At 35.5% G+C, this 25,641-nt stretch overlaps 1 protein-coding gene across 4 annotated transcripts in view; it reads left to right on the forward strand.

Moving 5' to 3' along the window:
* Positions 1–268: 268 nt before the first annotated feature.
* Positions 269–25,641, forward strand: part of fmn1 (formin 1) — a 31,216-nt gene continuing 5,843 nt past the window's right edge. For 2 of the 4 annotated variants that reach the window (XR_007926936.1, XM_051876206.1), the window contains exons 1-12: positions 12,696–15,561; positions 15,878–15,983; positions 17,240–17,301; positions 17,610–18,286; positions 20,709–20,850; positions 21,633–21,720; positions 22,274–22,335; positions 23,009–23,097; positions 23,312–23,441; positions 23,644–23,790; positions 23,945–24,004; positions 24,409–24,529. Coding sequence is in view for 3 of the 4 variants with exons in the window: in XM_051876206.1 (XP_051732166.1) it covers positions 13,561–15,561; positions 15,878–15,983; positions 17,240–17,301; positions 17,610–18,286; positions 20,709–20,850; positions 21,633–21,720; positions 22,274–22,335; positions 23,009–23,097; positions 23,312–23,441; positions 23,644–23,790; positions 23,945–24,004; positions 24,409–24,529 (3,685 nt within the window). In the remaining variant the exon portion in view is untranslated. Of the gene's footprint in view, positions 313–738; positions 2,028–12,234; positions 12,387–12,695; positions 15,562–15,877; positions 15,984–17,239; positions 17,302–17,609; positions 18,287–20,708; positions 20,851–21,632; positions 21,721–22,273; positions 22,336–23,008; positions 23,098–23,311; positions 23,442–23,643; positions 23,791–23,944; positions 24,005–24,408; positions 24,530–25,641 lie in introns of those variants that run through there. The other 2 variants (XM_051876208.1, XM_051876207.1) reach the window with 2 other exon arrangements.

Genomic DNA, 25,641 nt, shown 5'->3' on the forward strand with positions numbered 1-25,641 from the left:
GCTATCATTAATGTCCCCTGCTAGATCATGTATCCAAACACACGCATTTTTAAATATTATACTTGTTTTAACCTTTGCCTGCCCTTTTAATATCTCTCCCATCTGTATCATTCCTGCATGTTATTAATTTTTTAATACGGGATACTTGTGTTGTGACACTGACCTCAGATCTTGGATTGGCATGATGCCTGTTCAAGTCAGTGTTGATTGGACAGTTTTCTGTCAATCACAGCCAGAGGGGACAATACAGGAAAGACTCATGGGACAGGCTACAGTTCGAATGAATACCAGTGAAGTAGCAGGAGGATGATGGTAAGAATTAAAGTTTTCATTCCAGATTACTAAAATAAATGGATTTTACATAAGCATTTTATAAAGACTTTTACTTGCTTCACTTTGCAACCTGTTTGTAGCAACTTTTTAACTTTCATTTTTACCTTTGTTGACACAAGTGCTTGTTAAATTAATGCAGATAGTCCATCTGTAGTCAAAACTACAATCAGTGTAAAGTTAACTGAACTGTCAAATGTTACTCAGATTTGTGATGGACAAACTGAATGTTTTCATTTTCATTGTCACATGATCCTTTAGAAATCACTCTAATATGCTGATTTGGTGCTCAAGAAACTAGTATTACCAACAGTTAATATTTTTGTGGTACCCATGATGCTTCTTTGATGAATAGAAGGTTTAAACAGCATTTATTTAAAACTCATTTGGATATTTTATCTTTCTTAGAGGGACCGTCATAATGGTTAACACTCTAATAAGGAAGCAGACTGTCATGGAGGGGACCAGCACTGTTCTTCAGCTTTACAAAACAATCAGAGAGAAAAACAAGATAACTAAGTTTCTCCCAGTCAATAACGGTCCAGGCTCCATAACGAAGGGAAGGGCAGCTCTTAAGGGCAAAGCTTTGATTAGTTCTGGCATGAAGGAGGTGGGACCAAAGACTGAGCGTGAGGGTCTTGATAAGACAAATGAAGTCAGAAATAAGGTGCTTTTTGAGGACCTGTTGGATCGTACTGCGGATTGCAAAGCCGAGGCTATAATGGGAAATCAACAGGGGAACAAGAATTCCGACTTGGAAAGTGACCACGGGAGTGGGGTGGATCTGTGTTGCACCAGCAGCCTGGAGCACAAGCTCATCATTTCTCCTAAAAGCCTGAGAAAAGCCTCCAGAGGGCGGAAAGAGAAGAAATTGTGGATGATGAGCTCGCGGGGTGTGGAGAGGAGGACGCCCATGAGCACTACTCAACCACTCTCACACAAAGTTTTAAAAAATGCAAAGAGGCAATGCAAGCATGAATGTCCCAAGATGCTGACTGAATTGAAAAATAAAGCAATAGCTAAGGATTCAAAGAGTTTTGAGGAAGATCTGTCCAGTGAGCTCTCAGAGTATGACAATGGATTTGAAATTGATTCAGACGAGACACAAAATACACATGGCCGGATGAAGACTACTAAGCAAGAGAAGTCTCAAACAACAGACATGATTCAACCATACCGGTGTGGGAATGAAGGTATGGAGCAGCAGGAAGCAATGTCCAGAGTGAGAGACAAAATAGTCGAAGTGGAGAATGTTATTCACCAAGTTTTTTGCACCAGTTTAGACTGTTTGAGAGGAAGCACACATGCCTCAACCGCAGATGGGTTTTTGCATAAGGACAGTCACATACCCACCCAGCACATGGAGAGTTTCCCTTTGGAGCTCTCCAAAGTACTTAAACAAACAAAAATAAAATCAGGAATGAAGAACATTTCTTTCTCTTCTTCAGATGCTGTCGCTGCAATTTCAACAAGTCTTCACACTGTATCCCCAGCATTATTCCGTCTATCCTCACAAACCTCCAAGCCCCTGCCGCAATACCGTATTCTGCCGCTACCTGAAGTGGATGCAGAGGACTACGACAGAATTTATCTATACGGCAGCACAGAAAGGAGCACCTATGATGGATCTGTATCAACAGTCATTGAGCAGAGTGTCAGTTGGACCCCATCCACTACAACCATCCTCACTTCTCCAGGTGTGTGACCTCTCTGTCCTCAAGAATATAACACTTCCTGATTCTGCTCAAATGATAAATCAAATGCTCAAATTATTAAATAATAAATTAAACTCTCAAACGGCTGCTCAAATGATAAATCAAATGCTCAAATGCAATCCCTGCTAGAAATTTTACGTTCCCAGAACATTCTCAGAACGTTCCCACTGGTATTAAGGACGTTGCCTAGTAACGTTCCCAGTACGTTCAGAGACAGTCACGATGTGGAGTTCTTTTAAGGGTTGGGGGACGTTATTTGGTGGACCTTCAGGGAACATTCAGGACGTTCTGGGAATGTTTAGGGGACTATTACTATAGGACGTTCTATTAACTTCCCAAATGTCCTCTTTGTAACGTTCTTTTTTGACCATAAAATAACCAAAATGGAATGTCATAAGTCATAAGGAACCTTGAACTGCAGCACTTTCATTACCAAAAAAGGATGTTTTAGGAATGTCCCGAATGTTCTGTAAAGGTTCGGAATTTTTGTCACCTTTAGAGAACTTTTAGAGAACGTTGCGCAAGGTCCTGAGAACGTCGCCTTCTACGTGGGATTTCATATCCTCATTCGGGGAAGCATGAACTGTATCAAAAATCAAATTAAAACTAATTTGTATTTGATTTTTAATTTTCATTATCAACCCAGTGTTAACCTGTCATAATTAAATCTATAATTCGATGCTCAAATCATAAATCAAATGCTCAAACCAACATTGAAAATTGCAAATCAAATGCTCAAACGGACATCACGAAAGATAAATAAAATGCTCAAACCGACATTGCAAATAAATAAATCAAATGCTCAAACCGACATTGCAAATAAATAAATCAAATGCTCAGACTGACACAGCAAACGGCAAATCAAATGCTCAAACTGACACAGCAAATGTTAGATTCTAACTTGAACCAAACACTAACGTTTATATTTAACGTTCTGTTTTGGCTGGGGCCCAGCTTACAGTTTTTGGTTCCCAGAATGTTCGTTTTTACGGTTTGTTTTTGGATAGCCAGGAAAGTTTTCTAAACAGACATGGAACATTAGTTTGGTTTGTAGAAAGTTATTCTAACATTATTTTAACGTTCCCCTAATGTTATTTTAACGTGTACTTAACGTTATTTAACGTTCCCCTAATGTTATTCTAACATTATTCTAACGTTCCCCTAATGTTATTCTAACATTATTCTAACATTATTTTAACATTATTCTAACGTTCCTGTAATGTTATTCTAACATTATTCTAACGTTATTTTAACATTATTCTAACGTTATTTTAACATTCCCCTAATGTTATTTTAACATTCCCTTAACGTTATTCTAACGTTCCTGTAATGTTATTCTAACATTATTCTAACGTTATTTTAACATTATTCTAACGTTATTTTAACATTCCCCTAATGTTATTTTAACGTTCCCTTAACGTTATTCTAACGTTCCCCTAACGTTATTCTAACATTATTCTAATGTTATTTTAACGTTCCCCTAATGTTATTTTAACGTTCTCTTAACGTTATAACGTTATTCCAACGTTATTTTAACGTTATTCTAACATTATGCTAACATTATTCTAACGTCATTTTTTTAATGTTCCCCTAATGTTATTTTAACGTTATTCTAACATTATTCTAACGTTATTTTAACGTTCCCTTAATGTTATTTTAACGTTCCCTTAACGTTATTCTAACATTATTCTAACATTATTTTAACATTATTCTAACGTTATTTTAATGTTATTCTAACATTATTCTAACATTATTTTAACATTATTCTAACGTTATTTTAACGTTCCCCTAATGTTATTTTAACATTCCCTTAACGTTATTCTAACGTTCCCCTAACGTTATTCTAACATTATTCTCACATTATTTTAACATTATTCTAACGTTATTTTAACGTTATTCTAACATTATGCTAACATTATTCTAACGTCATTTTAACGTTCCCCTAATGTTATTTTAACATTATTCTAATGTTATTTTAACGTTATTCTAACATTATTTTAATATTATTTTAATGTTATTCTAACATTATTTTAACGTTATTCTAACATTATTCTAACATTATTTTAACATTATTTTAATGGTATTCTAACATTATTCTAACATTATTTTAACATTATTCTTACGTTACTTAAACGTTGTTTTAATGTTATTCTAACATTATTCTAACTTTATTTTAACATTATTCTAATGTTATTTTAACATTATTTCAATGTTATTCTAACATTATTTTAACATTATTCTAACGTAATTTTAACGTTATTCTAACATTATTTTAACATTATTTTAACGTTATTCTAACATTATTCTAACGTTATTTTAATGTTATTCTAACATTATTCTAACATTATTCTAACGTTATTTTAACGTCATTTTAACATTCCCCTAATGTTATTTTAACATTATTCTAATGTTATTTTAACGTTCCCCTAATGTTATTTTAACGTTCTCTTAACGTTATTCTAACGTCCCCTAACGTTATTGTAATGTTCCCCTAACATTCCCCTAACGTCATTTTAATATTATTCTAACATTATTTAATCATTCCCCTAATGTTATTTTAACGTTCCCCTAACGTTCTTATAACGTTATTCTAACATTATGCTAACATTATTCTAACATTATTCTAACGTCATTTTAATGTTCCCCTAATGTTATTTTAGCATTACTCTAATGTTATTTTAACGTTATTCTAACATTATTTTAACGTTATTCTAACGCTATTTTAATGTTATTCTAACATTATTCTAACATTATTTTAACGTTCCCCTAACATTATTTTAACATTCCTCTAATGTTATTTTAACATTCCCTTAACATTATTCTAATGTTTCCCTAATGTTATTCTAATATTATTCTAATGTTATTTTAACGTTCCCCTAACGTTATTCCAACGTTATTTTAACATTATTCTAACATTATTTTAACGTTATTTTAATGTTATTTTAACGTTATTCCAACGTTATTTTAACGTTATTCTAACATTATTTTAACGCTATTTTAACGTTATTCTAACATTATTTTAATATTATATTAATGTTATTCTAACATTATTCTAACATTATTTTAACATTATTCTAACATTATTCTAACGTTATTTTAACATTCCCCTAACATTATTTTAACGTTCCCCTAATGTTATTTTAGCATTATTCTAATGTTATTTTAACGTTATTCTAACATTATTCTAACGTTATTTTAACGTTATTCTAACATTATTCTAACATTATTTTAACATTATTTTACCGTTATTCTAACATTATTTTAACATTATACTAACGTTACTTAAACGTTATCTTAATGTTATTCTAACATTATTCTAACGTTATTTTAACATTATTCTAACGTTATTTTAAAGTTATTTTAATGTTATTTTAACATTATTTTAACGTTATTCTAACATTATTCTAACATTATTTTAACGCTATTCTAACATTATTTTAACATTATTTTAACGTTATTCTAACATTATTCTAACATTATTTTAATATTATTTTAATGTTATTCTAACATTATTCTAACATTATTTTAAGATTATTCTAACGTTATTTTAACGTTATTTTAACGTTATTCTAACATTATTCTAACACTATTTTAACGTTCCCTTAACATTATTCTAACGTTCCCCTAACGTTATTCTAACATTATTCTACCGTTATTCTAACATTATTCTAACATTATTCTAACATTATTTTAACATTATTCTAACGTTATTTTATCATTAATGTTATTCTAACATTATTCTAACGTTATTTTAACGTTCCCCTAACATTATTTTAACATTATTTTAACGTTATTCTAACATTATTCTAACATTATTTTAACATTATTCTAATGTTGTTTTAACATTATTTTAATGTTATTCTAACATTATTTTAACGTTATTCTAACATTATTCTAACATTATTTTAATATTATTTTATTGTTATTCTAACATTATTCTAACATTATTTTAACATTATTCTAACGTTATTTTAACATTATTTTAACGTTATTCTAACATTATTCTAACGTTATTTTAACATCCCCTTAACTTTATTATAATGTTCCCCTAACGTTATTCTAACATTATTCTAACGTTATTTTAACGTTCCCCTAATGTTATTTTAACGTTATTGTAACAGTATTCTATCATTATTTTAACATCCCCTTAACGTTATTATAACGTTCCCCTAATGTTATTCTAACATTATTCTAACATTTTTGTAACGTTCCCCTAACTTTATTCTAACGTTCCCCTAATGTTATTCTAACATTATTCTAACATTATTCTAACATTATTTTAACGTTATTCTAACATTATTCTAACGTTATTTTAGCATCCCTTTAACTTTATTATAACGTTCCCCTAACGTTATTCTAACATTATTTTAACATCCCCTTAACTTTATTATAACGTTCCCCTAACGTTATTCTAACATTATTCTAACGTTATTTTAACGTTCCCCTAATGTTATTTTAACGTTATTCTAACATTATTCTAACGTTATTCTAATGTTCCCCTAATGTTATTCTAACATTGTTATTTTAACATTATTTTAACTTTATTCTAACATCATTCTAATGTTATTTTAACATTATTTTAGCGTTATTCTAACATTATTCTAACGTTATTTTAATGTTCCCCTAATGTTATTTTAACGTTCCCTTAACGTTATTGTAAAATTATTCTAACGTTCTTTTAACATTCCCCAATGTTATTTTAACCTTCCCTTAACGTTATTCTAACATTCCCCTAACGTTATTCTAACATTATTCTAACGTTATTTTAACTTTCCCCTAATGTTATTTTACCATTCCCTGAACGTTATCTTAACGTTCCTCTAACGTTCCTCTAACATTCCCCTAATGTTATTCTACCATTCCTATAACGCAATTCTAACGTTCTCCTAACGTTATTCTAACATTCCCTTAACGTTATCCTAACGTTCCCCTAATGTTATACTAACATTCTTATAACATTATTCTAACGTTTCCCTAATGTTATTCTAACATTCCTATTACATTATTCTAACGTTTCCCTAATGTTATTCTATCATTCCTATAACGTAGGGCTAGGCGATATGACCAACATTTTATATCACAATATGAGTAATTTTATATCACGATAACGATATAAATCACAATATAGTTATTTTTGCTTTAAATACGATTTTTATGATATTAAAATTTTCCATATCACTGAAATTTCATAATTATCATCAATTGATGAAAATTAATACTAGCCTAAAAAACTCTCAAGCTTACTGAAGACAAATAAACTGTGATAAGGAAAGAGCAAAGAAAACAAACTACAATAGAAGAAAGACAGATGAAATAGATGAAAAAACTTCAAGCACTAGAAAATGTATAAAGTAATCAAAGGTATTAAAAACAATGCATAGTCTTTACTGTGTAAATTAAATATACATATATTCTAATTAAAGTTACAAAAGTAAGCAGTGAGAGATTTTAAATTTGGATGCTGTCCCTTTAAGACTGACTGCACCGATCCATTAACTCGAGCCTTGTCTTACTCAACTGTACCTTCACTTAAGACATAAATGGCTCTGTTTACTTGCAAATACGTGGTCACTTTGGCACATAGGTATGTGTATTTACCCGTTCAATCCCAATTAGGCGTCAAAAAGCACTCAGTTCAGTCCTCACGCGCTCTATGAGCAGCAGCTTCATGTCGCGCGTCTCTCAGACAGCGCTGGGAAACAGTCTCTCAGAGAGCGCGTGCATACGCTGAAATGAGTTGTCTTTCGCTGCTAATTGCACTTAAATGGTTTAAAACCACTTGTTTTTAAACCGCAATGCTTAAAAACTCATGCAAATTCTAAGCGTTCGTGACCGCGCAGCATAGCAACCTCACGCGACAGATCGTCCAAAATCTCTACCAGTTGCCAAATTTCAACCGGCTAATCGTGTCTACCAGTATATCGCCCACCCCTACTTATTGTGCTTAATACACTTTAACATCGAGCACGTCTCTAATTCGCGATCGCCTTCTGAGAGAGGCAGGTTTCATGCGCGCACTTTGGCAGTGTGCCAGTCAGCACGAGTGGTGCACCGAGTTCCTTTTCAGGATATATTGCGCTTATAACTCTTTTAACATAAAGCACGTCCCGCTCTTTATATTCTCATTCAAGCATTTCATCACTCTGAAGTGCCAATAGTGCAATATATTTACATACTACGATATATACGATATAGCAAAATTTCTAACGATAGTCATTTTATTTTGTGGTAACGATATCGTCATATCGCACAGCCCTACTATAACGCAATGCTAACGTTCCCCTAACGTTATTCTAACATTATTTTAACGTTCCCCTAATGTTATTTTAACATTATCCTAATGTTATTCTAACGTTCCTATAACGTAATTCTAACATTCTCCTAACGTTCCCCTGCTCCCCATTCACACCTGAGACCTTGTAACACTAACGAGTCACATGACACCGGGGAGAGAAAATGGCTAATTGGGCCCAATTACTTACTTAGGGGTGTACTCACTTTTGTGGCCAGCGATTTAGACATTAATGGCTGTGTGTTGAGTTATATTGAGGGGACAGCAAATTGACACTGTTATACAAGCTATACACTCATACTTTACATTGTAGCAAAGTGTCATTTCTTCAGTGTTGTCATATGAAAAGATATAATAAAATATTTACAAAAATGTGAGGGGTGTACTCACTTCTGTGAAATACTGTATATATATAATAAAACATATCAAAACACGGAGCTAAAGAGGCAAGATTAAGATGTGCAGCATTATGTAATGCCTTATGCTTCTTCAGCATTATGTTTTGAAGGTATTTAAGTGTTTTTAAAGTAGAAACACACTGAGGAGGGATTAAGCATAATACTCCTCACAGAGTCTGTGATCACTGAGGTGGATAGGAATGCAAAACCTAAACCTTGTGATGGTTGTCATGATACAGATTAGCACGGGTGAGATGCTGAAACACTGAAGACTTCCAGTCCAAAACCTTGAGGTATGCTGTGTCAACCTCAATACTTCTATATTTTGCAGACGATCATATGATTTCAGGGGTCAAAGAATTAAACATTATGGGCCTGTAGTCTGTTAACTGGTGGTGCTTGAGGTTTTCAGGAATGTGAACATTAAAACTCAACGTAAATGAGGCATCCTACCATGAAAGCTTGTAGATAACTTTTGATCTCCCTGCTCTTGTTGAAGTAATGCCCAACTTGCCTAAAAAAGGAAAATGATGAAGAATGAGGAATCAGGAAGTATCTTCTGCTAACTTGCAGTTGAGGTTAATCTCTTGGGAGTTTCTTTCAGTACAGATACCTGTTTGAATACACATCAGTTAATAAGATTGTGTGATTTGTTGTGGGCTTACACTTGTTCATCTATTGGCTGTAAAGACACTGTGTTCCAGATAAAGCTATCAGCTAATTCTTCAGGCTTGTGATCTATCATCTGTTATTAGAAGTGCGGTGAATAGACCATGACATGTGGAATGTGCAATCAATCTTGTGTGAAATTGGTTATTTAGATATTTATATATTGCTTTATTTCACGTCTCATCCCTGTATTGATTTTGAGATGACAGGCCTAAACTCCTTTGATCTTATTTAAATTCATTTTAGACATATCTTCAATGCGTAGACCCCAAAGAATACAGGATATTAAAGAAAGCAACGTGAATGTGGCTGCCTGCCGCATTATGTTAAGACTCACGTATCACAGTAGCAGCAGTTTCAGCCCAACGGCCAGCTGTTAATGTTCCCATCCCTTGAGCTTTACAGATGAGTCAAGCCTGCACCCTCTCAAATGAGATTGGTTGGTGTGTGTGTTTGTGTGTGTGTGTGTGTGTGTGTGTGTGTGTATGTGCGCGTGTTTTTGTGACATATCAGGACACATATTTGTATAATTACATGTGTATGACATAGGTATTACATAGGTATTACAAGGAGAGGGTGACTTACCATGTCCCCATTTTCCAATGGGGGACCATTGGAACCATGTTTCCCAGTTTTCTGTGATGGGTAGGTTTAGGTTTAGAGTTGGTGTAGGGCGATAGAAAATACGGTTTGTACAGTATAAAAACCATTACGCTTATGGAATGTGCCCACAATTCACAAAAACAAACATGTGTGTGTATGTGTGTGTGTGTGTGTGTGTCAGAATATAGTTGAGAATGAACTGAATTACAACCCTAAACCCTGAATTTGAACTAATGCAGCAGAATAATAAGAAATGTTTCTTGAGCACCAAATCAGCATTTTTTTTTTTTTTTTTTAAAGGATCAAGTGATCGTCTTTGCCATAATAAGAATTCATTACATTTTAATGATTGTTTTTACTGTATTTTGATCAAATAAATGCAGCCTTGGTGAGCATAAGACTTCTTTCAAATACAGTAAAAATCTTATAACCGCACATTTTTTAATTGGTAGTTTAATTATTTCAGTTAACATGTTTTTAAGTGTGGCTGTACTGAATTTATTTTAACCAATTCAGTGAAATTCCTCCTATTGTCTTTTCAAATTAAATTCCACTTAATGAATTTAAAGAGAGTCAGATATAAATTTTGTCCAACCCTGGTCTCTGTGCCCCAAAGTGTTTGTATTATTGACATTTTGTTGGCCTCTCTTTGTTTTCTCTATTTTAATCGAACAGTCAGTAGAGTAGAGTGAAGTTTAAATAAGGACAATGTGCTTGTTTCCACACTACTATCTCTCAACTCTTTTAACCTACAGTATCTGTTATCTGGACAATCACTCACCACTCCCCTCAGGGTTCTGTCCACTGCTTACAAAAAATAACTCACGCCATGAAGCTAATGACATAACCTCTGCATGACTACTATAGAGTTGTCCAAGGTTAATGTTTTAATCACAATGGAAAAAAACTGAACTCCTAAGATAAAGCAAAAGTGACCAACACATGCACGGGCTAGGCTTGGGAGGGTTACTTTAAAAATGTAATCCATTACAGTTACAAATTACTTCATAAAAACGTAATCCAAGTACCACAATATGAAAGTAATGTAATCTGATTACTTTTGGATTACTTCAAGGTCACTAATCTATAATATAAGCCAACATTTTATATGAAACTATTGTAGTGTTTATTTACACCAATGCTTATGCTACTCTGTGCGCGACTCAAGTGTCGTCTGTATTTGATGACGTCGCAGGGCGTTGCAAATAAAGAACGAATTTTGTCAAATATTTGCAAAATAATATAGCCTGTATGCCTACATAAATGCAGATTACTTAAATGTTTATTTAAATACTTTTTATCCCAGCAAGTTGCACATTCTTTAATTCCTAATTATTAAAAAAAGCAATGACGATCCTTCAGATAATGTAACATTTCATAGAAAGAACAAACGTGAAACTTTTCTTTCCACAGTAGACAGTAATCTATGACCTGTGCCTTTTTAAAATGATGTAACTGTCTGCTGCACTGCTCTGTTCTCTCCTGCATATTCAATGAAATCTGTCCATTGATTGTTTGTTCATTGTTTCCTGCTCTGCAGGGGGGAGGCCTGGATCTCAGGTCTCCTACACTCCCGCTGCTGTAAACACACTGTGAACCTCAGCTGTATATTTAATGGATAAAAGCTTTATTGATTCTTGGTGTTCTGTAGAGATTTTCCATGTTTGTCTGATTTAATATGATTTATGTTCACTTGCAGAATATCCAGTTATTGGGTTCTGCATTTTTGTTTTTACTTTATATTAGTTTTTTTTTTTTTTTTTTTTTTAAATGAGGTAAATGTGAGGCTAGATAAACTGAGTGAAGACTGTAGAATGTACCACTCAATTGCAGTACACTTCAATGTCCACTCTGTGGCAGTCTGTGTAGGCCTATTCCTGTTAGCTATGCTCACAGCAATAAGGATGTGGATTTCCATATATTCCAATTTATATGTTGACAAATACATCATAAAATGATGTGCAACTGTGATCTTGTATCAAATAGCATTGTAGCTATAAATATGTATGCTTTTATTTTCTACAAAGAGAATTATAAGCTAGCTGTTGTAACTGACAAAACACCCTTTGGCTCATGCATCTGGCTAATGCATATTCATTATATGCTGTGCTGCAGAGTCCAAATCCAAAGCCACCTGTCTGGTGGGTTGTTTTGTTGATATTTTGGTCATTACAAACCTTGAGTATGAATAAATTTGTTTAGTTTTGTTTTGTTTGTTTTTTCACAGAGAAGAACGAGAACATGGTGCATGCAGAAGACAAGTGGCCTTTTGAGCACAGTGAAAATTTGCCCTTCTGCAACTCTGTGTCCAAGCACAAACAAAGTGAAGAAGATGAAATCATCATTTTCCCACATGTCTCTCCTGACCTTGACCTCACTGTAAGTATTAGTATTTATTTTTGATAGACTTTCAGTGAACCATTATTGTGTGTTAGTTTATATATTGATGTATATATGTCACAAAAAACAGTATTCAGAACAAAAAACTATAATATATATTTTCATGTGATGTAAAATTTAAATTTATTATTATTATTAGGTTTTTTATTTAAAGCATGCTAAAGAATCTCTATTTACATTGTTCTTTCCTTGTGGATTACTGTAGTAAATACATACCTGTGATGGTTTCAGGAATAGTCTCTACAAACAAAACCATAGGTGACAAAACAAGGATGTAGGAGGGGTTAACAGGTTAATCGTGGTGATTAATGTGATGTTATCCAGTGTGAAGTGGACAGAAGGAGATATCCAGCCATACAGAAGCACTGAAGCAGGATAGACTGTCTTGACTGGACAGTTACTCTTACTGGAGTTTTGTTTGCTCTTCTGGGTGTGGTACTGGATGCTACTTCTTCCTCATATGGATGACTGAGAGTGGGACCAGAAATCCAGTCATGTGGCAGAAAATAAGTGGGTGGAGCACTCACTGCCTGTATTCGTAGCTCAGGATTTAATGTTTTGGCGTCTGCACTTTTGTTGCAAATTGTGGATTAAGAGCAAGTAGACATTACAAAATCCAACATGGAAAAAAACGAAGAGGCTAAAAAGAAAGTAAAGGCGGGATAAATGGAGCAAGCTGCATTATGGCACTATTTGGAATGTCGTTGCGGAATGTTTTCTTCCATTTCTTCAGCTCTCCTGTAATGAGAGTCTGAGAACAGCATCTTTGGTCTTTAATGCACATTTTCCTGGCATCCATGATTCTGGAAACTTCATGTAAGGACAACATATTACCAAAAAAAAGACATTAGACTTAAACCAACCTCAAATTATTTTAGTAAAATGGAACAGTTTTTCAATCCAGTAGAAGACAATAAATGGAACTTACTCATAATTTGTCAATGGTTGTTCAGCACAAGGGCTGGAAATTCAGGTTTGGGTGAATGGACTTGGGAAGGCTAGTGGAACGAACCTTGATTTTTTGTTACTGCAAACATAGACACATCAGTTTTAACTATAGTTTGAATTTTGACTTTGTTTCTGGTTTTATATATGCTTGTCTGAATACTGACTAAATTTGATCTTAAAGAGACTGTAAACATACTGGAAGGAAATGGAGAGTAAGCCCATCAATACGTTTTTTGACAAATTAACAAACTTTTTTACTCACCATGAAAAACATGAACTCCAAACACTGACTGAGGAGAGTCCAGATGTGACTTCTTTTTGCTCTTTGACTGAGGAAGGAGTTAATGGTCAACAAAAAGGTGTTCAAAGGCAGGATGGTTTCGATGATCAAGGGGAGGATTTTGCTATAATTGTTAAGATTTTACATACAAATGCTGAGGAAGACAGGACAAAGGACCATATCAACAGATCAGAGCATCAGAATGTTAATGAAATAGATTTTTCTTCAGAAAAGGAGGAAGTGGACTTGGACCTCAATGTTATGCACCAGAGAGATCATTACAATAAAACATCAGTAGTGCGCCAGACTGACCAGGATGTAACAGATGGTCAAGCTGACACACCGTCTAAATCACTTAGCGACGTCTCAGTCAGTGGCAGTGCTAACAGACTGGATAAACAACTTGAGGATTCAGCAATTGGTTCAGTGGATAATACAGACCCTGTTTTCAGAGAAAAATCTTTAGACAATGATCAAGAGTTTGTTTCAAAAAGCAATGATAAGAATATGAGGAAACACAGACTCAGTCATGACACATCTGCAAATGAGACGGTTGTTATGGAATTAGATATCTCCAGCAATGTGGAGCTGTTTGCTGAGGAAGAACCATTGAAGGACAGAGTCTGTCAGGACGTCCCTACAGACACTCAAAGCAGAAATAATCTGACTGAATTTTTAATAACAAATTCTTTGAATTCATCCACAAATAACAATAATGACATTTCAATGCAATGTCACCAGGAAGTATCTGCTTCTGAGAGCAAAATAGAGTCTGATAGAAATCTTCAAAACACTGCAGATGTTCCAGAGGTAGCCAAAGCTGGTGTAAATGAACAAACTCTGACTAACCACAGGGCATCTACAAACATGGACATTCAGGCCACATTAGCACATTGTGAAGTTCATAGTCTCACTGATAAAAAGGTTCTTTCCTCAAACTCACCTTTGAATGCCAAAACTGTGGTCATCACCCTTACACGTGTTGAAGCTCTTTCTGCAGGATCGTGTAATGATACTGAAAAGGTCCATCTGAGAGATGAGACTGCAGGTAGTCAAGCTATATTCAATGGAAGCAGCACAAGTTCAGACAGCAATTTTGTGGAGATCCATCCACCTACCTCAAGTCAGGAGAACCAAATAAGACATTTTGAGACTGGAGGTGAGATTTTAGAATGTTCCGACCTCTGTGACACTGAAGAACACAATTCCAGTTCATCTGAGCTAGATAATAAGACTAATTCAGAACCAGAACAGGTTCCTTCAGTCATTCAGGTGGAGACGAAAGTGCATACCGAGGCAGAAATGAAGAGAAATGAGGACGAAATAATACAAGAAGACACTGTGTTAGATACAGATTCATCTTCCACTGAGAAGACCACAGAAGACCAAACCATACTCTCCCCCGCTACAGTAAAAGAGAAACCGCTCCAACTGTCGTCCCTCTTCACTGGGCTGCTCAGCCCCAAAAAAGAAGCACTTGAGGAAAAAGAAACTACAGAGCAGCCCCAAAGCCCTGCCAAACGAGGACTTTTTACTGATCAGTCTAACAAGAAAGAAGTCAAGGGAGACTTCCTGGAACAGCTTACCCAATTCCTCAGCAAGGGGGAAGGGAAGAAAAAGCAAGAGAGCATGTCAAGCCCCCCACTGTCTCCAATCGGTCAGGAACCTGCGGAAAAGCCAGAAACAACTGTAGAGGAGCTGGTCGTTTCCCATTCTGAAGAAACAAACAAATCTGCAAATGCAGAGACAGCCTTAGGTGCATTGAAGGCTTTCTTCACAGTTAAAACTGCCAAGAAGGAGACTTCAAATCGCATGGACCTGGACACTGTAAAGAAGAAGATCAACAAGGACAAAGATGTCCTCAGAGCTTTCTTTGACAGGAACTCAAGCAAGTCTCCAGACAACAAAGAAACTACGGATTCTAAAGTATGAAGTGATGATGATTGCATTCATTGGTGGCATCTCAGTATCAATACTTAAAGTTTATATGAAAAGTCTTCCTTTATGTGCACCTAAAAATTTAATTATTTTATTTTATTTTATTCATCCTTCTGCCGGGTCATGGGGATGCAGCATCTTGATTATTTTATTTTATTTTATTTATTTATTTTTATTTTGTTTTTCTTTATTCATCCATCTGCAGGGTCATGAGAATGCTGCATCCTTTTTTTTTATTAGGTCCTTTAATTCAACATATTTTAACAGTACAATGCACATTAATTGTTACTCTTTTGTGTCTTAGACTGAAGTGAGTGAGGAGCACACCCCAAAGCGACTTCAGACTGTCTGGCCTCCACCAAAACCGAAAAATGAGGAGGAGAAGATTGGTCTAAAATACACGGAAGCTGGTAAGGGCTTATTGTATAATTAGCACAAAAAAAAAGCAGTAAGTGTAAATGTTTGCTCTGATTCAAATATTTGCCTTTGTATCTAATGGAACAACACTGTCCAAACAAATTCCAATACATCTCCACCCTAAATCTAAATGTGTTCCTAAAGGGCAGTTCTGCAGATGAAATAACTTACTTTGGATACAATGTAAAATTGTTTGTTACTTGAAAGAATATTTGTTTTCTCAGCAATGCAGTCATTATTCTTGCTGCATTGAAAACTACATAAATGTTTACATTCAATACTATAGTTTTATAATAAACCTTATTGACCATCCGTTGGATTGCCCGTATTGCAGTATCTTGTAGATTTAAAGGGTGTGGAGTCCTCAGACACACCTAAGCACACACACTCAGAGTGTTGTTGTCAAATGTCTTAAATATACTTGAGGAAATTTGTTATCTTACATAAAAGTCAAATAGTTTTTCCCATGGACAAGGCAGTGATCATATCTATATTACAGTCTCAACACTGCCATCTATTGGAAAGTTTACATCTACAATGGATATTAAGTTTGGGGTCAGTAAAATGAAAAAGAAAAGAAAAGAAAAAGAAATTAACACTTTCATTTAGTAAGGATGCATTAAATTGACCAAATCTGATGACACTGACAGTAAAGACATTTTTTAATGTTACAAAAGATTTTTATTTCAAATAAATGTTGTTCTTTTGAACTTTTTATATTAATCAAAGAATCCTGAAAAAATGTATCACTGTTTCCACAAAAATATTAAGCAGCACAACTGTTTTCAACATCGATAATAGAAAGGTTTTTTAATAAATTTAATTTTTAAATTTTAATTTAATTTAATTTTAAAAATTAGCAAATTACAATTATTTCTGAAGGATCATGTGACACTAAAGACTGAAGTAATGGTTGCTGAAAATTCAGCTTTGCCATCACAGGAATACATTACATTATAAAATATATTAAAATAGAAAACAGTTATTTAAAATTGTAATAATATTTATTGTTATATAATATGTATTGTAACAATATTACTGTTTTTACTGTATTTTAAATCAAATAAATGTAGCCTTGGTGAGCATAAAAGGCTTCTTCCAAAAAAATTCTTACCGACCTCAAATGTTTGAATGGTTGTACATTTGTATATATTATAAGGTAGAGCACTATTTTATGTGGTTTCTAGCACTATTCATTGGGTTTTGTTATATGTTTAGCCATAATGATGTCCTTGTTTTATGTTCTCAGAGCATCAGGCTGCTCTTCTGCAGCTAAAAAGAGAATGTAATGAAGAGGTGGAGAAGTTACAGGTGAGAAACTCAAGAACAGTATTTTACAACTGAATGGAAACAGTTTACTAATAGCATCAAGAATTTAAAACCTCTCCCAGGAAAAGTATGTTTCCAGAATCAGTGCTTTTGCAAATGCATTGCAGTATGCAAGCAAGCAAAACACACTCAAGATTTCAAAGATGTGTCATCTGCTAGGAGTCACACTACTAAATGTTTACATTTACTTTAGTAGACACTTTTTATGAAATGTTATACTTTTTTCATCAGTTCATGTATTCCCTTGGAAAATATATACTGTATATTGTTGTTTGGACTCTTTAACACAGGCCGACTTCAAACTTGAGCTCTTCCGGTTACAAAAGAAGAATGAAGAGGATCTGTCCAGACTAGCGGCAACCATTGCAAGCTTACAAAGAGAGAAAGACAAAGATCTTCACAGAGATCACAGAGATGTTGCCGTATCCACTGAAGACAACATCAAAACACGGACCTTCCACTCTGTGTGCATTCAGACAGACAGAGAGACATTCATCAGGTCTGAGGAGGCCAAGGAAGCGCAGAGCAGGACTCTTGACCCCCTGCCTAAAAATGCTGACGTCAACTCAACAAAAAACTTTACTGGCAGACAAAAGACAGTTCCTCCTCCAGCTGCCCCACCTGTATCACCTCAGTTACAGATGGATAGAAACAAGATTCCACCTCCTCCTCCTCCTCCTCCTCCTCCTCCTCCTGGCCCTTGTACTCCTAATGTACCTCCACTTCCTGCTCCGCCACTGGATAATCCAGGAAGTGTGCCTCCTCCACCTCCTCCGCCACCTCCACCCATGACAGGATGTGGTCTTCCACCGCCACCACCCGTCCTCCACTCTACCTCTAATCTCCCTTTTGGAGTTGGTATCTTCCCCAGTACAGCAGCAGACAATCCTCCTCGCAAACCTTCAGTGGAGCCAGTCTGTCCAATGAAACCGCTCTACTGGACACGAATACAGATTCAAGATAACAGGTATCTCTCTTCACCTTATCTCATGTTTTAATTAGGACAATGACATGATGCACATTTGTTTAAATGTACCTTTTTTTAATTGTTTAATTTCTCAGTTAAAACTATTTTCATGTTTTTATGGGGTATAAAGTCAAACATGCTTATAATAAAGAAAAAAACTAATTAAAGGGATGAAATTCTTGAGACTCCAAAAGTACTAGTCTCACATAGCCAGACCTTCAGAATGACGGCAGAAGATCTGGACTCTATCCCAGCTTTCATTGGCCAGGGACCGCCCAAGAGGACGTTTGACTGACATGTAATGCAACCAATCGCAGTTCGTTTTGTTCCACGTCATGTTTAAGGGCATTAAAAAATGTAAGGTCCATGTCCCTACAATAACAGACCGGCATGCATCTAGTAAATTATTCATTCAATAACAAGTTTACTGCAATAATGGAGCCGCGTAAACACAACAGCGTTCTTCTTCCACGAGCTGGTTTACCGTCACGGCATTTGTTTCCAGGCGGACCGTTAAAGAACGCGACACACGCGTCTCCCGGACATCCTATAGAATTCAACCAACCAGATGACGACTTCAAAACTCCTGAAGTGTTTCCAGATAAGTGTGCCATATGCATCAGACGTTCAGCCAATGGTCTGTGGGCGTGACGTCTGAGGTTGAGACTACAAAAGTACTGACCACGATACCAAGTCGGTACTGAAATTTTAAAAATGTGACGCTTTGAGTGCCGTTGAGCGGATTTATAAACACTTCTAATTGGCAACTGTGTTCACGCGCTCATCAGATATGTCTGTGATTGCCCACAATGATCAGTGCTTCAGAAACATGTTGTAAATAGACATCAATGATGCTCTTCACCGAGAGCTTACATAGGTCCGCTGATAGACGCCTGCTTTCAAACGCTCTCGCTTTCAAAACACTTTCAAATTCAAACACTTCAGTGTGCTTTCAAACGCTCCCGTGCCTTGATCATCGTAGCCAATCAGACATATCTGATGAGCGCGTGAACACGATGGCCAATCAGAGGTGTTTACAAATCCACCCAACAGCGCTCAAAGCGTCACATTTTTAAAATTTCAGTACCGGCTTGGTATGGTACTTTTGACAACACTACTAGTAGGTAGTATGGCATAGTATTTTATTATGTCTTATTCAAAAAATAAATAAAATTTTAAGTCATTGCATGTGACCAAAAAAACATAATAAACATAAAACAGGAACATTTTATAGAATTTATATTTATTTATTTATGTTTTATAGAAGGCCCCTCATGACTGTGTCAAGGTCAGTAAGTCTTTTAAAATATTTTTAAAGGAATTTTCTTTTTCCTTGTCATGGTCAAATAATGTCATAAAGGCTGAATAAAACAGGACACATCTGATCATTCATCACTGGTGACCATTTAAGTTATCATGATAAAGGGTTTACTGATACAATCTGTGTTGTTTTAGGATTATTTTTATTTATTAATATTTTGAAATAGCTTATATTAAATTTTTTATTTTAATATTTGTTTAAGTTTTGGTACTTTTGTTACGTGCTTTTGACATTTTTATTAGTTTATATATATATATATATAGGCTACATATATATATATATATAGGCTACATATATATATATATATTTGGCTTTATTTATTTTTATTTCAGTTATAGAGAGTTTTAGATAACAATAACAACACTAAACACAATTTGCTTTTAAATAGATAATAAGTACTTTAAACTAAAAAAAAAAAAAAGCATATCATCCCACTCTACCTGTATTCACCCTGCCATATAAACAACATTTCCATTGTTCCTCAATTAAAAGATTCCTCAAACACGCAATGTATGTCCACAAGTGACGCTGACATTTTCAACTCTCCCTCGTCAGACCTCATGGGAAGTTTAAGACAGACCACTGCAGACATTTGTCTGCATGAGGGGCCAGCCACAGGCTGAGCGGCAGTCTTTCCAGGACCTCTAGTGGCGGTGTGGATTTCTGTGGGATTCGACTCCCCGGCCACCTCTGTGCTGTTGCAATGTTATTTGACTCCTCATGAAAGCTTTCTGCTCTCTTCGTGAGCATTTTGTCAAGCCAAAGCCGAACCCAGTCAAGCTTAGCTGTGCGCCGTCGTCCTGGCTCCTTAATTATTTTTATGGGAGAGAAAATTTAGCAAGTCAGATTACACACATTCTGCTCCTGTTGATTTTTTTCTTTTCCTGCTTTCTGGCAAGGCTGCTCAGCAACAGTAAATAACTCACGTAACTCATGTAACATGTGGTTTTTACAGATGCCAGTGTTAGGAAATGCTTTGGTTGGTGGCCTGTACTATGATTTTGATCTCGATAAGCATTAGACTGAGCAGAAACTGTCGAAAATGCCAAAAAAAATGAAGAAAAATTAAATCTCTCCTCATGTCTTTCTGTCTTTTCTTAGGAATGATATGCTATGGAGTTCCCTGGAAGAGCCACAGATAATAAACACCAATGAGTTTGCGGAACTGTTTGCTAAAGCCACATCGCCCACCAAAAGAAAGCCCCTATCCGAAGCCTATGAGAAGAAAACCAAAGCCAGGAAGGTACCACTCTTCCCTGAAGATGAGAAAAATGACATGACGTAGAGAGGATCTTATTCTGAATGGCAGTCCCATTCATTTTATACATGTGCTTTTTTGCCTTTTTATATCTATATAGCAAATGTAGTTTGCTACACATTTATATAGTAAATGCAAAGTTGTGTGTTTGATTCAGCTAATTTAAAAAATGCTCTGTAAGTCGCTTTGGATAAAAGCATCTTCTAAAATGCATAAATGTTATTCATTGCTCAGTAAGTTTAGAATATTCAGATTTGAGAAGTGTCCACTAGGTGGAGCAGTTTTCAACACTTCTAAATTATATGTATGCCTGGAACACTAGCAAAACTGATGCATTCATCCATTCACCTCTGCTAATTACTTTTCTTATACAGAAACATCATTTGTCAGGTGCAGTCACTTTATTGAAAATCCACTAATCTGATGCAAATGCTTATGCGTAATATCAGGATCCCACAAATGCCTCTACAATTGCCTTTGAAATTGATATAATTATATTGAAAATGAGGATAATTTGAAATAAATGAATCTGTTTATGAAATGTGATCATGCCATTGTTACCTTTGGCAGGCGGATTTTATAATGGAGGTTTGGAATTTCCCAAAGTTTCTTTATTTATTCATTCCACTTTTGCATAATACAGGAATGAGTCTTTACAACATTGTATTCATATGGTGGTATAAGCAGAAGGTCAAAGTCATTTTGAAGTGTGGGTTGTCTTGTGAATTTGGATTTTTTTTATTATCATCATTGTTGAACTTTTTTAGGTCATTAAATTACTGGATGGCAAGCGCTCTCAGGCTGTGGGCATCTTAATCTCAAGTCTCCACCTGGAAATGAAGGACATCCAGCAAGGTAAATCACATTGAACAGCCTCATATACTGTGAAATACTCAACCACCAGCTCAGCAGAGTGTCATTTTATTATGTCCAGACTAATTTTGCCTCCACTAATAATAAACAGACATGTTAAATGATACATATTTGTGTGGCCTGGATAGTGAAAGGCAAGCTAAGACATGATGTTGAAATAATTCTGTGTATAGAGACATATCTTGCAACAATGTGATTGGCTCCAGCTCTTATCAAGGATAAATTGGCTGTATGTTTGTTAAATAAACTAGTCTTGCGGTTTACCACTAGAAATATTCTTTCGCATGTATATCAGCCCCACTTACTAAACGTATACTTTTCACATTGACAATCTTGAATTCATCACAGCTTGCCTTAACAGAGTCAGACAGGCAGATGTTTTTGATGATTACAGTAAATTGAGCAGTGAATGGGGAAAAAAAGCTTTCAAATACATATTTAGACTTTTACATTCACATATCACATCCATGACACAAATATGTCCAATAACTAATCAGTATTCTTGTCTAGAGACTAATACTTCTTCATTACACAGCTGTTTTGAATCTCGACAATTCTGTGGTTGACTTGGATGCTATTGAAGCCATGTATGAAAATGTAAGTATCCTGCCACATTGGAAACTTACTTATGTACAGGCCCACACTAAATCCCAGCCTCTAAAGCAGTAGATTTGCATTCACAAAGTTCTACACATTCGCACCCATTGCATGTTTTCTTGTTTTCAAATAGTAAAAATGGAGGTTACGATGACGCACTTACAATGGAAGTGAATGAGGCCAGTTTTTAGAGTGAGAAATGTAGAGATTATAATTGTTAACAAAGCACTTACATTAATTATTCTATTAAACTATTGTAATATGTGAACTGTAAAGCTATTTAAATCATAATTTGTACAGTCATTTTAGGGTTTATGGCATGAGTTGTCATGGCGAAAAAGTTGGATGTAAACTTTACACATAAAAGGTTAATAAGCATTTTTTTCCACACTAAAATCATGCATTTTGTTTAAATTTTGTGGCTAAACTATTGAAATAGTGAGTATTTTAATGTTTACATTAACTTCCATTGTGTCTCACAGCAACCCTCACCTTTCTCCCAAAAATCACTTCAGAAAATGCACAAAAAGTCTGCAGACTCTGTATCACCCTTCTTGTCTCTAGCTCCAGTTCCAACATAACTAAATAATTGATAGTCCTGTGTGGTTTCATAAGTTTATGTGTGTATCATTGGTCAGTTTTCATATGAATACGTCTGTTCTGTTTCTCCCAGAGAGCTCAGCCTGAGGAGTTAGAGAAGATTAAGAAACACTATGAAACCTCAGACGAGGAGCAGGTCAAACTACTGGACAAGCCTGAACAGTGAGATATTCCAGAAACACACCAGATAACTCTCTTTTTTATGCATTTAGCGACTAGTGATACGTCAATTGTCACTTACAAGGGCACTTTCTATATGCTCTTTGCAATGTATACTTCTCTAACGTTCCTTCATTTGAGGACAAACGAAGAAAAAGTAGTGTTTTCAACACTACACACTTTAGGTTGACAGATGTTCATTGCTTTTCCTTGACAGGTTCCTGTATGAACTCTCCCAGATCCCTGAGTTCTCCAGTCGAGTTCACTGTTTAATTTTTCAGTCGAAGTTTACTGACGCCGTTGCCTCCATACAACGCAAGACAGAGATTATTCTCCACGTCTGCAAGGTACAAAGGCACTTTCAAAGGGGTCAGACCTCAGATATTATCAAACATTTGATAAAGTATCGACGCTGGCATTCTTAAGAGCAAAAAACAGCCCTTCCAGTTTATTCAAGTGAGATCTAAGTGCTTGCTTTGTTTCCAACATCTCCAACATCTCCATGTGATGAATGCACAAATAAATGTTGATGTGTCTTTTGTGTTTTAGTATCTGTTGGAGAAAGATAGTGTGAAGGAGGTGATGGGACTGGTGCTTGCTCTGGGAAACTACATGAATGGAGGGAGCAGAGCTCGAGGACAGGCCGACGGCTTTGGGCTTGAGATTCTTCCCAAGCTTAAAGATGTCAAGAGCAGGGTAAAGATTTTCTTCATTTCAAGAGCCCATGTTTGGCACTGTGCAAACACTATAGCCTCACACACCGAGCCTCAATGCGATTTGTTCTTTCTGTTTGCTAGCAGTTTGTAATGATTGATGTACTTTTTTGACATAATTCTCTATATATCTACAGGTAAATCAAATGAGTCTGTTGGACTACATTGTTTCCTATTATCTGCGTCACTTTGATGAGGTAAAGCATGAACGTAATCTTTCACATGCAATTTTTTATATGCACACAGCAGATCTACATCTGTTCACATTGTTTTCAGAGTCAGTAACGTGACTCATTTTTCATCCTATATGAAATTAAATGTGTTTTTAATTTAATTTTATTTCTGTGACTGAAGATTTGCGATAAATTACATTCACAGGAATAAATTGCATTTTAAAATATATGAAATTAGAAAACAAATATTTTAAATTGTAATAATAATTTTGTCAAGTTGTGACAAGTTTTCACTATATTTTTGATCAAATAAATGCAGCCTTCTTTCAAAAACATTTAAAAATCTTACCAACCACAAATATTTCTAAGAACTTCTAAAAACATAGATCTTTAAGTCTTTCTCGATCATGTATACAATCTCTCTCCAGAATGCTGGGACAGAAAAGAGCATCTTTCCTTTGCCTGAACCTCAAGATGTTTTCCTTTCCTCTCAAGTGAAGTTTGATGACCTTTCAAAGGATCTCAGGAAGATGAACAGAGACTTGACGGGTAAGAATTACCAAAAACACTCTCAAGGTCTTCAGAAACGATTTTAGCGTGCCACTGATTTACTGTGGCATCAAAAGAAGCAAGATTACATGGGTTTGGGTGGGTGGATGGATGGCTGCAATCCTGCAACATGGCTCCAGCAGAATCCTGAGGACTTTACAGCATCTGTTAGCAACAACTCATTATTAAACCACATTAGATCAGGTGGAATATAGAGACATGTTTGCCTATGTATATATGTGCACGCACAGATGCAGAGACGAAGTGGAGTCTGTGTGATTTTGCCATGGCGCCTTTTAGATATGACTTTAATCCTGCCCATCAGATGCTCTGGCATTGTGTGATTCTTTAGCTCCGTCAGAGGGGCCAAAGGCTACAGTGCTTTGGCGCTTATGTAATCTGAGAGAAGAGCAGCTTATCGCTGGCGGGATGGGCTTTATCTGCGCAGAGATGCACTGCCATTCTCCTGCTACACTGTATCAGTCCGTGTTCAGTGTGGCCCCGCAGATGTGTGTCAGAGATTCTTTTCTTTACCTCTCAACAAGCCTTTCTTATCGGGCGACGGAGAGACTGCCAAATCTGGCCCATCGCGCTCTCCCTTTTTTGTCCTGCTGTTTGAACTCCCCTCATGACTGAGAGAGAATCATGTCTTTGTTTTTTATGCTGTGTTTGTTAGATTCTTTCGAATTACTTACAGCCCCACTGAGGTTTTGGCTGCTCAAGGTGACCGCATTTGTCTGCGATGTAATTTTGCGGAGCAAGAAAGTGCTGCACTAATCAAATTAGTCACTGTGTGCCTACACAAAAAGGGAATGTCCCTGTGATTTTATTTTCCAGAGACAATTATGACAACATTGTGAAGCACATCTAATGCTTTGAGTCTCCACAGCTGATTCATCTGGCTTGCGTTTGAGACATCTTTTTGATCTCTTTGAGATCATTGTGGCAGTGGTTTGGCTCGCCAAGGTGCACAGTTGAGAAAACCTGAATGTAGCTATGAGCCGCCTTGGTGGACACAGTATATGAGGATCTAATCAATCTAAACTATAATTAATTGATATTTCTTGTAGAATTGCTGTGAAAAAGATTTATAACTGCTTCTTCATTGCCAG

This window comes from Ctenopharyngodon idella, chromosome 20, assembly GCF_019924925.1.
Source record: "Ctenopharyngodon idella isolate HZGC_01 chromosome 20, HZGC01, whole genome shotgun sequence".
Classification (NCBI taxonomy): Eukaryota; Metazoa; Chordata; class Actinopteri; order Cypriniformes; family Xenocyprididae; genus Ctenopharyngodon; species Ctenopharyngodon idella.